Source organism: Conger conger, chromosome 7, assembly GCF_963514075.1.
Source record: "Conger conger chromosome 7, fConCon1.1, whole genome shotgun sequence".
Classification (NCBI taxonomy): Eukaryota; Metazoa; Chordata; class Actinopteri; order Anguilliformes; family Congridae; genus Conger; species Conger conger.
The window spans coordinates 43016058-43031204 of NC_083766.1; the positions used below are offsets into that span (position 1 = coordinate 43016058).

Sequence of the window (15147 nt, forward strand, 5' to 3'; positions counted from 1 at the left end):
AAAATAGCACTTTCATTTTAATCGTCTTCAGCCAATTTTCAAACAGGAGAATAGATGAGGTTTATTTTATCATAGGTCTTTAAATATGCATCATTATACTCATATCAGTGCTTTTAGGCAATTTGAGGAATTTGAGACTAGATGAAGACATGTATGAAAAGGGTAAATGTGAATTGATTTATCATGGGTTGGCTCACTGCACCAACATGAATTATTTTGCTGATCAGATTATATTTACTTCATAAAATATGATTTTAATTAATATACATTTTTAAGCTTTCGGGTACCTAGAACTTTTTCTAATGATCATCTCTGATATCCAGGCTTTTATTTGCTTCAGAAGTAAATATATATAGATATATACACAGTACTGTGCAAAGGTTTAAGGCAGGTGTCAAAAAATGCTGTAAAGTAAGAATGCTTATACTATGTTAATAGTTTATTGTTTATCAATTAACAAAATGCCCAGTGAGTGAACAGATGAAAAATCTAAATCAAATCAATATTTGGTGTGACCACCCTTTGCCTTCAAACCAGCATCATTTCCTCTCAGTACACTAGCACAAAGTCAGGGATTTTGTAGGCGTATAGTCAGGTGTGTGATTAACCAATTATACCAAACAGCAGTTAATGATCATCAATTTAATATGTAGGTTGAAATACAATTATTAACTGCAACAGAAACAACTGTGTAAGAGGGTTAAAACTGGGTGAGGAACAGCCAAACTCTACTTCCAAGGTGAGGTTGCTAAAGGCAGTTTAATGTCAGAAGTCATACACCAAGGCAAGACTGAGCACAGGCAAGACACAAGGTAGTTATACTGCATCAGCAAAGTCTCTCCCAGGCAGAGATTTCAAGGCAGACAGGGGTTTCCAGATGTGCTGTCCAAGCTCTGTTGAAGAAGCACAGAGAAACAGGCAATGTTGAGGACCGTGGACACAGTGCTCGGCCAAGGAAATTTAGTGCAGCAGATGAAAGACAGAAGGTGTCCAGCAGTGCCATCATCCAGTAGAAACTAGTGGGACCCAGGTACACCCATCTACTGTGTGGAGAAGTCTGGTCAGAAGTGGTCTTCATTGAAGAACTGCGGCCAAATAGCCATACCTCCAACGTGAAAACAAGGACAAGTGTCTCAACTGTGCTCGAAAACACAGGAACTGGGGTGCAGAAAAATGGCAGCAGGTTCTCTGGACTGATGAATCAAAATTTGGCTGTTGCAGAAGGCAGTTTGCTTGCCGGAGGGCTGGAGAGCGGTACAAGAGTGTCTGCAGGCTACAGTGAAGCATGTTGGAGATTCCTTGCAGGTCTGGGGCTGCATTTCTGCAATTGGAGTTGGGGATTTGGTCAGAATTAACAGTCTCCTCAATGCTGAGAAGTATAGGCAGATACTTCATCATGCAATACCATCAGGGAGGCATCTGATTAGCCCCAAATTTATTCTGCAGCAGGACAACAACCCCGAACATACAGCCAATGGCCGCGTTTCCCGATAGCGAACGTTCTTAAGAGATAAGAAGGCTCTTAAAAACGCTCCGGACCCTTCTTACAAAAGATCATCTTAGGCTTAGAAGGTGTTTCGGGAAACGCGTTTGCTTCTTTCGGGAGGCCTAAGAAGGTCTTTAAGAACGTTCTTAGCTTAAGAACGTTCTTAACACGTTCGGGAAACGCGGCCAATGTCATTAAGAACTATTTTCAGCTTAAAGAAGAACAAGGAGTCCTGGAAGTGATGGTATGGCTAGTTCTCCAAGATGTTTGGAACAACCTACCTACCGAGTTCCTTCAAAAACTGTGTGCAAGTATACCTAGAATAATTGATGCTGTTTTGAAGGCAAAGAGTGGTCACACCAAATATGATTTAAATTTTCTTTTGTTAATTGATACACCTTTAACACCTGCCTAAAACTATATATAATTTCTTTATTTTGTGCCACCTGTCCTTAGGTGACTGCTCTGGAAAGTTCCATTGCAGCTTCTGAATTAGGGTTGTCCCTTTCGAGTCAAATCTAAATGTACAAAATAAAAGCTGTTTTTTTTTTTAGTCAAATCTAAATGTACAAAAGCTGTTTTGTTCTGTGGATCAATTTGCTTCAGTTGTCATACCAAACAGCCTAGACAAACTAATTTCACACTGAGGGAATGCAATGCAAAAGAAAGTTTATTTAAAAAAAGAATATCAGCAGTGTACCCTTGTGTGAATGTGCTCTCTATTCTCTATCGGTCAGTGGAGCAAATCAAATGTTTTTTCCTCCTGCATGAAACCATATCTTGTTGTAAACTAAATAGAAATAGAAATTCTGCTAGATTAAAAAAAACAATAATAATAATAATAATAATAATATTAACAATAATAATTATTATAATTATAATAATAGTAACAACAACAACAACAACAAAAGCAACAACATATAGGATTTGGGTGAATTATGAAGGATATAGCTTGAGCTCATGTCTATAGGAGGCCTTTCTTTGCAGCCTTATATCTAATATATCATGTATATTTTGGCTGTATGGTGTTTGAGTTTCTGCCTTAAACTCCCTCACAGAAGAGCATTTCAAATGATCAAGTGCTTATGAAATGATTGATATGTCTCCCATGTGGCTCTTTCCCACATTATCCTATCCCTTCATTGCTCTCAGGTTGTCAAGCCACCAGCCCTTTTCATACTTTTTCCACCCATTTTTTCTACTCTCTCTTTCTACTTATTCTTTATCTTGCTCACTGTATGTTCCTTAATCTTTCTTACTCTCTCTCACCCTGTCAGGATTTCAGTGTGCGATGAGGACAAGTTCCGCCACAATGAATTCATTGGAGAGACCCGGATCCCACTGAAGAAACTCAAGCCCAACCAAACTAAGAACTTCTATAACTGCCTGGAGAAACAGCTGCCTGTAAGTGTCTGGGCTGTGGGTAGGGATAGGGTAATCACTGCTAGATGAATCTTGAGAACTAAGAGAGAAAAAGCAGTCTGCACACTACTAGGGAAATAACCGAATACGATTACATTATTCAGATTGAACAGATAATGCCGTGAAAACACATATAGATACAATCCGAGCAGAAGTCTTGTTTTACTTTTTTTTTCCACCCACCAGATCAGAAATGTTTGTAGGATAAGCCCACCTTTATTATGTAAAAGAAAAAATAAGTATGTGGTATGCATATGTGGGATACAGTGTGTAGTACCACCACCCAGCTTTATTTATTTTATTATACATACACTCACTGAGCACGTTTACTTGATTACACCTACTTATTCATGCAATCATCTAACCAGCCAATTGTGTGGCAGCAGTGCAATGCATAAAATCGTGTATATACGGGTCAGGAGCTTCAGATAATGTTCACATGAACCATCAGAATGTGGAAAAAATTTGATTTCAGTGACTTTGATCGTGGAATGATTGTTGGTAGCAGACAGGGTGGTATCTTAGAATCAGCAGGGTGGTGAGCATGGGACGATGGTTGTCTCTGTCAGAACCCTCATGCCTGTCGACTGCTCTCACCTCTACTGGTCGCCTGGTCCTGAAGGAGCACCGAGCCTGGGTGTGACCCGGCCTCCCACAGTAGAAGCACGAGCCGGTGGTTCTGCGGCGTGCTCGTTCCTCGGTAGAGATCTTGGTACCGGCCCCTGCCTGGGGTACGCGTTGCCGGGAAGGATCGGTCTTTCCGACCGGCGTTGTCTGGCACGGTTGTCCAGGCGGATCGTGGTGCGCACGAGTTGGTCGAGCTGGGTGATGGGGTCCAGTCGCGCCAACTCGTCCTGGAGTGTCTCACTCAGGCTGGCCAGGAAGAGATTCGCCAATGCTGCATCGTTCCAACTAGTAGCCGTGCGAGGGTGCGGAAGTCGATGGAGTGATCTGCCGTGGTCTTCCGTCCCTGGCGCAGAGCAATCAGTCTCTGGGATGGCTCCTGGTCACTGGATGCGTGTTGGAACACCTTCCGAATCTCATCGGCGAAGACTGGGTAACGAAGAGGAAAAGAATCCCCGGACCACACCGCCGTAGCCCAATCCAACGCCCTCCCCTTGAGCAGTCCCATCACATAGCCTATCCGACGGTCGTGGCTGTTGTAGGTCTGGGGCTGTTGCTTGAAAACAAACTCGCATTGGAGTAGGAACGCCTTGCACCTCTCAGGTTCTCCACCGAACCTCTCCGGAGGGGGTTGTTGGGGTTCCCGGAATTGCGAGGCTCCCAAGGGGTTGACCGCCGGGGAAGTGGGTGGGTGGGTTCCTCCCGTGGTTGTGGCAGGACCGCGACGGCGAGCCTCCTCATCTCTGCACACAGTTCACGAATCTCCAGATGAAGCTCGGAGATTCCTTGTGAATGCTGCCGGACGATGGCTCCTTGTTCCTGGAGGGCGTGGAACATGGCAGTTGAGTCAGCAGGGTCCATAGTGGCGAAATTGTTCTGAGACGGGGCGTGGCGGTTGGACCCAAAATGCACGACTCAGAAACAATAGTAATATAAAGACCCCTCAGGGCTTTATTCGGGACGAATCCCAGGAGAGTATTCAACACAAGCAAAGTCCATACACGTAGATCCAGCCAAACAAAAAGTAAACAAACAAAAAGCATGGTGCCGAGGGAAGAGGCAAACTTGTAGTCGGTAGACGTGCAGGGAGGTCCGGTAGCAGGAGAGCTGTCAGCGGGGCAGATGAACAGACGGACGGCAGGCAGAGGCGTAGTCGTGGGCGAAGCGGGAGTCGAAACCATGAAACAATCAGCGAAGCAAAAGTACAAAAGCGGTAGGCGAGGACGTAGTCAAAAAACAAACGATGGTCACAAAACAGAAATCAATAAACAATGGTCGGTAAACAGACTTGGATCATAACGTGTAATCAATGGTAGTAAATGCTCAAGAGTTGCGTGGTAAACAGAGGCAGACAATTTCGCAGTGAACAGTAGCGCGACTGGGCTATAAATGCGGGTGTAGACAGGTGCAGACAATTAGTTAGAGCGTAGCAAGGAAATAGAAAACAGGTGCGATAGATGACAAGTTTAACAAGGAGATTAGTAATCGTTAGTAATAAACCTATCCTGCCCTAGCATTAGTAAATTAGTAAATGACATGCACGAGAAACGTAAGGCAACATGAACACATGATTAGTTTGTTAGTTTCTACCCAATCCTGATCTAGCGTTAGTAGTTTTAGTAAATAGACAAATGGAAACAATTAGGGAGTGAATGACAGGAAGAGAGAGAGAGAGAGAAAAGGCAGAACGCAAGGTTTGCGGAAAAACATGTAAAAGTGTATGCATAAACAACGACCAGTTAACGTAACAATAAACATGCATCAAAACATAACACAAAGCGAAACTAAGACGATAACCACTCAACATAACCAGGTAATATAATCGTACGAAAACATAACTAGACATGACAAGAAAATAAATCGTAACGAGACATAACTAAACATGACAAGAAAATAAATCGTAACGAAACGTAACTAAACAACATGACGAACCTAGGCTAACATAATACATGATAAGACAATACAAGACTAATACAAAATGAATAAACATAAAACATGGCGAGACAGACCTGAAACGTGACAATTCTCATCTTTCTCCCACAGCTTCTACTCTACAACAACAACAACGGTTTTTTAATAAATCGCCCAAAAGTGCAGAGGGTGCCGGATCCAGCTCTCATTGACTCCAATGTTATCAGCGTCAACTGCCGCGTAAAGTAGGCACAATATGGTGATTTATAAACTGTCACCGCTCCTGCATTTTAAATCCTACAGACACATCTCATAGATCGGAATCGCCATTGAAGTCTTGGGTCGCTCAAAATACAAAATATAAATTAGATCTGACTTATACTTTTGAAGATACATGGATTTGTTCGGCACCAGCGCCAGTTAGCTTCACCACTAGCATTCAGGCCGTAAGCAGTTAAACATTTACACAAAGTTGTACGCAGTTAAACATTTACACAAAGTTGTACACACAAACTGCCGCTACTCCTTCACTTTTCACAGTACCTTGACATATTATGTATCAAACTGTTCATATTTTCACCCTGTCACTCACATTAAAATATGACGTATAGTTTTGGAAAGAGAAGCGTTTAAACCCGAGCATGTCAGAAAAAAAAGTTTGTTCCTAGATCTCTAACAGACAGAGACTCTCACACACACAGAACATGCACGAGCCCCTGGTTGCTTGGCAACCAGCACACTCAGCTCACCCCCCCCCCCCCCCCCCCCCCGCAGCATTCACAGCCTGTGACCGGAATAGCTAGCGCCTTGGCTAGCATCCCATGTTATCTGAGTGGTAAACTGCAGAGTAAAATAAATAAAATATGGCGATTTTTAAACTGCCACAACTCCTGCATTCTAAATCCTACCGACACATCTCATAGATCGATCTCGCCACTGAAGTCTCGGTTCACTCGGTTTTTTTAAATGTGAGTTATAGTTTTCAAGATACAGCGATTTGTTTGACGTTAGCTTTGGTGCTAGCTTTCGTTAGCTTCGTTGCGCTAGCTTGCGTTAGCTTCGGCGCTAGCTTGCGTTAGCTTCGTCGCGCTAGTTAACATTAGCTTCGGCGCTAGCTAGCTTAACTAACTAACTGACGGTCTGACTAACTGATTAACTAAGTGACTGTTACTAACTGACTAACTAACTAGCTAGCTGACTGGCTAACTAGTTAGCTGACTGGCTAACTAACTAACTAGCTAGTTAGCTGACTTACTGACAGACTAACTAGCTAGCTAGATGACTGGCTAACTAGTTAGCTGACTGACTAACTAACTAACTAGCTGACTGGTTAACTAGTTAGCTGACTGGCTAACTAACTAGCTAGTTAGCTGACTGACTAACTAACTAGCTAGCTGACTGACTAACTAACTAACTAACTAGCTGACTGGCTAACTAATTAGCTGACTGGCTAACTAACTAACTAGCTAGTTAGCTGACTGGCTAACTAACTAACTAGTTAGCTGACTGGCTGACTAACTAACTAGCTAGCTGACTGGCTAACTAACTAACTAGTTAGCTGACTTACTGACTGACTAACTAGCTAGCTAGCTGACTGGCTAACTAGTTAGCTGACTGACTAACTAACTAACTAACTAGCTGACTGGCTAACTAGTTAGCTGACTGGCTAACTAACTAGCTAGTTAGCTGACTGACTCCATCCTGTCCACATTATATGAAAATACCGAGGTTTTTAACTGTTTTATTTCTATGTCCATGTCTTAATGGTTGTGCTAACTGTAACAGGAGGGTGGGTGTGGTTGAGCACCCCATACTTAGCCAGACAACGCCACCTTGGGAATTGTACCCTTATACTGCCCAGACCACCCGAGCAACCACCCAGAACACCGTAGCAACCGCCCAGAACACCTTAGCAACCGCCCAGAACACCCTAGCAACTGCCCAGAACATGTGTATAGATGAGGATGTCTATTTTTTGAGGACCAAATTTTGTTTTAGATCTGTGTGTGTGTGTGTGTGGCCTATGAACTTATCATAAGGGCAAATACACACACACACACACACACACACACAAGTGTATAGATGAGGTTCTCCATTTTTGTGAGGACCAAATTGTGGGTTACGTCTGTGTTTGTGTGAGGGATGGGCACCAGCAGCAGCACACTTAAAATTTCCCTGGAATTTTTTCTAGTTCTAATTAATGTGGAGTACGCTGAGGCTATTTTGTGTAGACCACTGAATGAGCAATGAGCACAGATGGAAGTAAGAAAACCTCAAAGAGTTTGATTTGTATGGCTTCTATTCAAAAGTAAATGTGCCTGACTGATAAGGGCAATTTCTCTGTCTTATCTGCAGTGGTCACTTGTTCCTCATTTTTAACTGTTCTTTTATGCTGCCAAGCTAAAGGCTTTACACTTCATCAAGTCTTTTTCTCTACTGTTCATGCTTTTTTGTTCTTTTGGTCTTACGCCATTGGGAATATTTAAAAAACCAAAGCAGGCTTAACATAGGCAATACATATTGTTGTCAGAAATGTGCCTGTGCTTTTCCCTGTGGCAGGAGATTGCCAGGCCATGCATGCTTTGCGCAGGCTCCCAAATTAGACATTTTCTTTGTTTAACTGAAAAATTACCACTGCCTGTAAAGCACTTCTCAAACAGTCCATGTCCAGCCATGGATGGCTAATATACTGTAGGCTTGTCCAAATCTGTGCCGTGAACCTCTGATCTAGTTTCAGGATGGCGGGCCATAACACACTCCCCTCTATGCCAAGGGTGGAGGGTTCTTTAATTGACCATACCCCACATCCTTCCATCTTCAGCTCAGCCACCAGGAGGTGATGAAATGACAGTTTATTATTTATTCTTTGAAGGCAGAATTTTAGGGACAACACTAGGCTTGTTTGATATAGATTTTTCTATACTCACGATTTCGCGTTTTCCGATTTAATCGTCCAAAACTAAACAAATGACCAATTCAAAACCACCTAAAGCCACTGAGTGGTGCAATTATTGCATTATTGTTTTACTTGAGCTTCAAACTGTTGGCAAGAAAGCAGTAGAATACTTGTGTGATCTGCATTCAGCTGAATCAGATCTTTGTTCTTACAGAGAGGAATTATTTCAGTTGAAGAGTGGATGCCACAAGCTACCACATCCACTCTCTTCTGTAAGCCTGCTTTCTCATGCTTGCCCAACTCCAGCTTCTCCCGCTTCCTCCTTACACCACAAGGCGGGGGAAGGAGGGTCACAAATCGATTCGGGTTTGTCAGATCCCAGGTCCACAGCTTGCTCTGATGGAGATTCCTCAGTCTCCTCAGATTGCAGTGTTGTTGACCACCCTTGCAATGGTCTGTCCACCTCCTCCCTAGAGAGGGAAAGGGGGGACTCCATCCCAATGGTGGTCCATCTCCGCAAAGGAGAAACAGTCAGGAAAGTACAGGATTGCACCTTCCATGCTTACCTGTCTAGCGAGGAGGTCAGAGAACCCTCCCGTGGACACGGTATTGGAGATTCTGCGTTATTAATTGGGCACACAAAAAGCAACGCTAATCCCGCTAGCTTTCCCTTTATAACTGAGAGGATAGGTAACAGCTCTGTACAGTACACTGATAGTGACAATTAATATTCTGCCAACGATTGTGAGAATAATGACTGTTTTGCAGCTCCGCCCCCTAAACCAAACCGAGGACGTCGAGTTCCACGTGAAACGTGTTCACATTCAAATGTGATTTCAGTCTCTCCTTCCCCAAACAGGCAGACTAGTGCAACTTCACATGGTCTTCGCTTTGAGGAGCTAGAGGCCATGGTTAAGTATGTCCACACATTTGACCCCAAGGACTCTGAATTTAACATTCAGAGTTACCTGAGTGAAGTTGACAACTGTCTCTCGGATCTGCCCAGGGCAACCGATCGAGAAAAGGTAAGACTTGTATGGAAAACCTCTACTAGAGAGATCCATACATTTATGGAACAACTTCCACCTAAGGTTCGTTCTAGCTATCCTAAGGTTTGTGAAGCATTGGTAGCTGAGTACCTGCCATGGTTTGATCAGGCCACAGCCATGATCAAATCTGTGGAGGTTAAACATAGCCTTACAGAACGACCAAAAGACTTCTACCAACGTCTTAAACATGCGTTTTTCCAGGGCAGAAACGGACCAGGCTTAGATGAAGATCAAGCCTTCAAATCCCTTTTTGTGCACAACCTGCACCCCTGTGTCCGAACTCATGTTTCACTGTTTTCAAGGGGCCAACACTCAACCCTTGAATTAAGAAATGAAGCCCAAATGGTCTGGGACACTTTAAGGATTGTGCCCAGGAACGAGGTATTGGAAACAGCTAAGCACGTTGTTCCAACCAAGCCCGCCAGCACTTCCCAAGTTGCCCCATTAAAGTCTAATGGCTCAAAACAACGGCATGTGAGTAAGTTCCCGGTTAAGAGCCACCGTGGTCGCTTCTCACACTCTGATTCCAGCCGGAATTAGAGAGAAGACCGACCCGGTAGGCCCAAGCCTCAGAGTCACCAGCATGACTCTGATAGGGAAGATACCTTGTCTGAAGAGAGCTTCTTCAGTTCCTCTGAGGACAATTAAAGCCTCTAACCTTTGTTCAGTAGTGTGTATGCCTTGAGTAACCACTCCAAAGAGCTATCTGGTCTTGTTCAACCTCCATCAAAAGACGTTGAATAAGACTGATCTTTAGCCGTGGTCTCCTCACAGGCAGACTCCCAGCTGAAGCTTTGACCACTTTCTTTTGCACACCTTTCCTACCAAAGGGGGGTGGCAAAATAAACTGGTAGTTTACAACAGCCACTTAGATTTGCATGTAGCAGCAGCAAACGCAGATCGTAAGTCGGTACTGTAGAGTTAAATCCAACACCTGTTATAACTTGTAAACGTTCATTGCTTCTTTCTACACCTACTGAACCATTGTAAAGTATTGCATGTAGGAACTACAGTGTAATCTTTACAAGTATATTACCATACCACAGTGTGCCTTACTCCAGCTCTTCCCCAAGTACGACAAGACCACACCACAGTGTGCCTTACTCCAGGTCTTCCCCAAGTACGACATGACCACTTGTGAGCTTACCTCATCATTTAGAAATGAGACCACCTCTCCATTTCCTTCCTGATGACACAGCCATAAGGTTAAACTTGGATACAGAAAGCTGTCCTAATTTGAAAATGTCCCCTCATATATCAGATGACAACCCTCGTCAGCAACCTGACTCCAGGGACTAGAACAATTGGTCAGCCTGAACAAGACTACCAAAGGCTATAGCCTCTCCATCCTAGACCCCTACATCATCTGAACATTTTTGTGGCTGGGTCATTCCTCCACCTTCTGGACGCCATCCAATAACTAACAAAACGACTAACCCTTTCACCAAGGTTTCTTATGTTTTGTGACAATGTTTTCACTGTTCGACCTTAGTGTTTCACATTGTATCATGTGTTTTATACCAGTTTAGTTAATTGTTGATAAATGCCTGGATGTTTGTCAGTCAATTGTGAACTGTGTTACCGAACAAATGTACTTGACCTGTGGACTGTGAACTGACTTTTGTGCTCTCAAGGAACACTAGCTTCAGCCGCATCCTGACATCACAGGGGGGATGTAGAAACTACAACTTCCACATTCCCACAGGACAATTCCGCGACGTCCACCCCGACGTCTAGCTTGGTTCAGCCAATCCCGTAATGGCGGGAGCAATAAACTTTCCTGTATAAGAGCAAGACACGTTATTGGGATCTCTCTTCTGCTTCTTCTCTTCTCTTCACTCTCTTCGCCCACTTCTTCGACGCACCCTTTTTGGCCATTCGCTTCAGCTCATCTGCTCCGAGACTCGGACAGAGGCTGAATGCTGCACAGCGCACTACCAGGACTACGGACACACCCAGTTACCTCGCGGTAACTTTGTGGCCTATAGCGAGTGGAAACTGGTGTACGCGGAACACTACATCAGTTTACCCCTGCAAAGCTCACCAAAGAAAAACAGCAACAAACTTTTCCACGAACATCCTTCCAGTAACCGAGCGGACCGGACAACAACGTCCCAGCTTTGCGCACCTCTCCAGGACACACATTCACAGCACCATCGCGGCTCCTATAAGGACAGCAAGTCTTTTGGATCCAGCAATGCATATGGACTCAGTAAGACTAAACAAGCATTTGCAGGCATAGCCAGTGTTAGCTTAGTCTTAACTGTTATTTTGAATCTGTGTTTCAATATTTGCTTTGTCTTATCATTTGAATGTATTTGTTAGCCGTGTATGTACGTGAATTGATTCGTCGTCTTTTGCGCATATATAGAGTGAACTACACAAGTAGTCGCTCTTCTCACAGCTAACACGGATACTCATTAACACACCCAGAACTCTAGCTTACCCAAGCTAGCTACTCCCACTTTTACCTTTCCTTTGTTCAAGCGACACGCACGCACACACACACACACACACCCTAAATTCCCCTACTAATTCCCGTTAGTTTATCTGTTCTGTGTTTGTACGTTGTTTAATGAATATATTTTATTAAACCCCGGTGTCCGTTTTGGAATCACATAGACATCAGAGCCGAGTTAAAGCAGTCTTTCGAAGAACTTCCAACCTTCAGGTTATCGGTATGTTTATGTTTATGTTAATTATTAATTAAAATACTAAATTTGTGGTTAGAGATTTCTGATTTCTGAACAGTAATTTTATGAGACTGATTACTTTTCGCAGTTATACTGCTACATAACATTAACTGGCGCCCCGGGTTTCGTAGAGAGTAAAATCTCTACGTGCGAGGACCCTACATCATTTGGAACCCCGTGCAAGGACCCTACATAATTTGGAGCCCGTGCGAGGACCCCTACAATATCCTCTCTCTCCTTTTTTCCGTCATTTGCTTTCTTTATGATTTGAGAAAGAAGGGGGATTGACATCCATCACAGCAGGGTATCCCCTTGTCCTTCTTGATTGACAGTCTCTGCCTCCCCTCTTCCCTGACAGATTGACAAGACTGACGACAAGTCCCTGGAGGAGCGTGGTCGCATCATGATCTCCCTCAAGTACAGCTCCCAGAAATCTGGCCTGGTCGTGGGCATTGTCCGTTGTGCCCACTTGGCCGCCATGGATGCAAATGGATTCTCCGACCCTTACGTCAAAACGTGAGTATAACTGTCTGTGCTTATTAGCACTTCAGTGGTTAGACAGTGCTCAGGTCAACCGTGCTTGACTCTAAATAACCCAAGTTTTATTTGGACTTGGTCTAGCATTTGTAATTGCCTTGCTATCCCATTAGCCAACAGTTCATGGCACAAGAGACCAATGCTCTGCTCCATCATATCCTGAACTTCCTGGATCAGTGCTGTCTGCACATAGTAGCTTCAGCCGAGAGCACATAGTACAGAAGTAGAAGCCTGTTGATCTCTAGTGTGGAATCCCTCGGTAAAGGTGTTAAAGACCACAGTTGCCAGAATTGTGGCCATTAACAACGTATTCCCTATTTTATTCAATTTTCACCTTCATGTAACATATAGTGCAGTCCAAAAGTATTTGGACAGTGGTACAATTTCTGTTATTTTACTACTTCAACACATTGGATTTGAAATTAAAGTGTCACTGTTAATTTGAGGGTATTTACCTCAATATTGGGTGATCAGGTGTATTAAATCGCTTCCTTAGTTCAGGTATAAGAATGCTTTCAATATCTTTCTTGAGTCAATGCTTTTGATGGCCTTTGGAGTCTGTCAACAAGCTACTGTTTGCAAATGTGAGGACAACATGAGTTGTGCTAATGAAAGTCAAGTAAGCCATTATGAGGCTGGGAAATAAGGAAGGCCAAACAATAGACTTACCAAAACAGAATTTGGTACATAAATGGTTGGCATTTATATAGCGCCTTTATCCAAAGTGCTGTACAATTGATGCTTCTCATTTACCCATTCATACACACACTCACACACAAATGGCAATTGGCTGCCATGCAAGGCGCCGACCAGGTCGTCAGGAGCATTTGGGGGTTAGGTGTCTTGCTCAGGGACACTTTGACACAGCCCGGGCGGGGGATCGAACCAGCAACCCTCCGACTGTCAGACGACTGCTCTTACTGCCTGAGCCATGTCGCCCCATCATTTTGATGGTTATTTTTCCCTATCAAGTGACAAGTGTCACAGAGAGAACCATACTTTACGGTAGGTAGGTTTACAGGATGAGTTTGGTAGGTTTGTGAATTCAATTTGAGGAATAGTGGATTAATAATTGAGATTTTAGATAATTTAGCCTACATATTTTTGTGTTTTCACAAGAACTCCTTACTGAAGGTGCCGGTGACAGTAGGCTCGTTTTATAAGACAATGTATGTCTTTGTTTTTTTTATTACTCAAGATAAGCTTTGCTAATTCCTGACCCTTTCAAACTCCATCCATCCATCCATCCATTATCTGAACCCGCTTATCCTGAACAGGGTCGCAGGGCGGCTGGAGCCTATCCCAGCATACATTGGGCGAAAGGCAGGAATACACCCTGGACAGGTCGCCAGTCCATCGCAGGGCGCACACACCATTCATTCACACACTCATAACTACGGGCAATTTAGACTCTCCAATCAGCCTAACCTGCATGTCTTTGGACTGTGGGAGGAAACCGGAGTACCCAGAGGAAACCCACGCAGACACGGGGAGAACATGCAAACTCCGCACAGAGAGGCCCCGGCCGACGGGGATTCGAACCCAGGACCTCCTTGCTGTGAGGCGGCAGTGCTACCCATTGCACCATCCGTGCCGCCCCTTTCAAACTCATTCTAAGAAAAACATACTCGCTGTCTGTAAAATCTGCTTTACAATCTGTGCACTAACGTCAACGGGTATGGAATATTAATCCAGTCATATTTCAAGATGGCTGGACAAAGGCTTGCCACAACCTAAGGTCTGGTGTGGTAGGTAATTGATATATCAAAAAATGAGATGAAGTAAATAACCATTCTATTTTTTAGGAACTCTGTGTGAGTCATGTGACGTAATATAAGCCTTACCATGGGTGGTAAATATAAGATGATGGTCAATAACAAAATATGGGCCTGTTACATGGACAGAGATTAAGATTAATCCTGGACTAAATGCAGCTTTGTATAGATAATCTCCAATTAAATTTAGTCTAGGACTAGGAATAATAATCATAATTTTATTTCTAAACAAAGTTACAAAGTGTTGAAATTTTAATCACGTTGCAGTATTTGTTTATGAATATACTCATACTTTTTAATTTTTAACTGAAAGGTAACTGTTAAGCATTTACTTCAAATAATAATTCAAAAAAATTAAATGAGGCTAGATATTGTTTATGCAAGAAATTGGGATCTATGATTTTGGGACTACATCTGCATTATGCTATAGGAAAACCTCGATAGTAAAATTAGAAATAATTTCAAAACCGCATGCAACTACAGTACATGCCAAACTCTACGGTAGCTTTTAATGTTAATGTCAGTTACAAACAAGCTCTCTCGAAAATTCAGTTCATATTTGTATGACACTGGAATACCAAACAATGTCCATGCAACTAGCACATAACGTCACCTAACAAGACATTCAAAATCACTTGCTGTCCTGCTTGCATATCGATCTTAAAGACCATTCTGAAAGGTTTTTTTTAAAAATAGTGCAACCCTTGATGAAAAACTGAAAATGCAGCTGCTTGTTTGAACTATGTTGACAATT

General features: G+C 43.2%; 1 protein-coding gene across 1 annotated transcript in view; it reads left to right on the forward strand.

Moving 5' to 3' along the window:
- The window catches only part of LOC133133863 (double C2-like domain-containing protein beta), a 255891-nt gene that overhangs the window by 223531 nt on the left and 17213 nt on the right, over positions 1-15147 (forward strand). Inside the window, exons 5-6 of the mRNA XM_061250126.1 lie at positions 2764-2890; positions 12440-12597. Coding sequence (XP_061106110.1) covers positions 2764-2890; positions 12440-12597 — 285 coding nt within the window. The remainder of the gene's footprint in view (positions 1-2763; positions 2891-12439; positions 12598-15147) is intronic.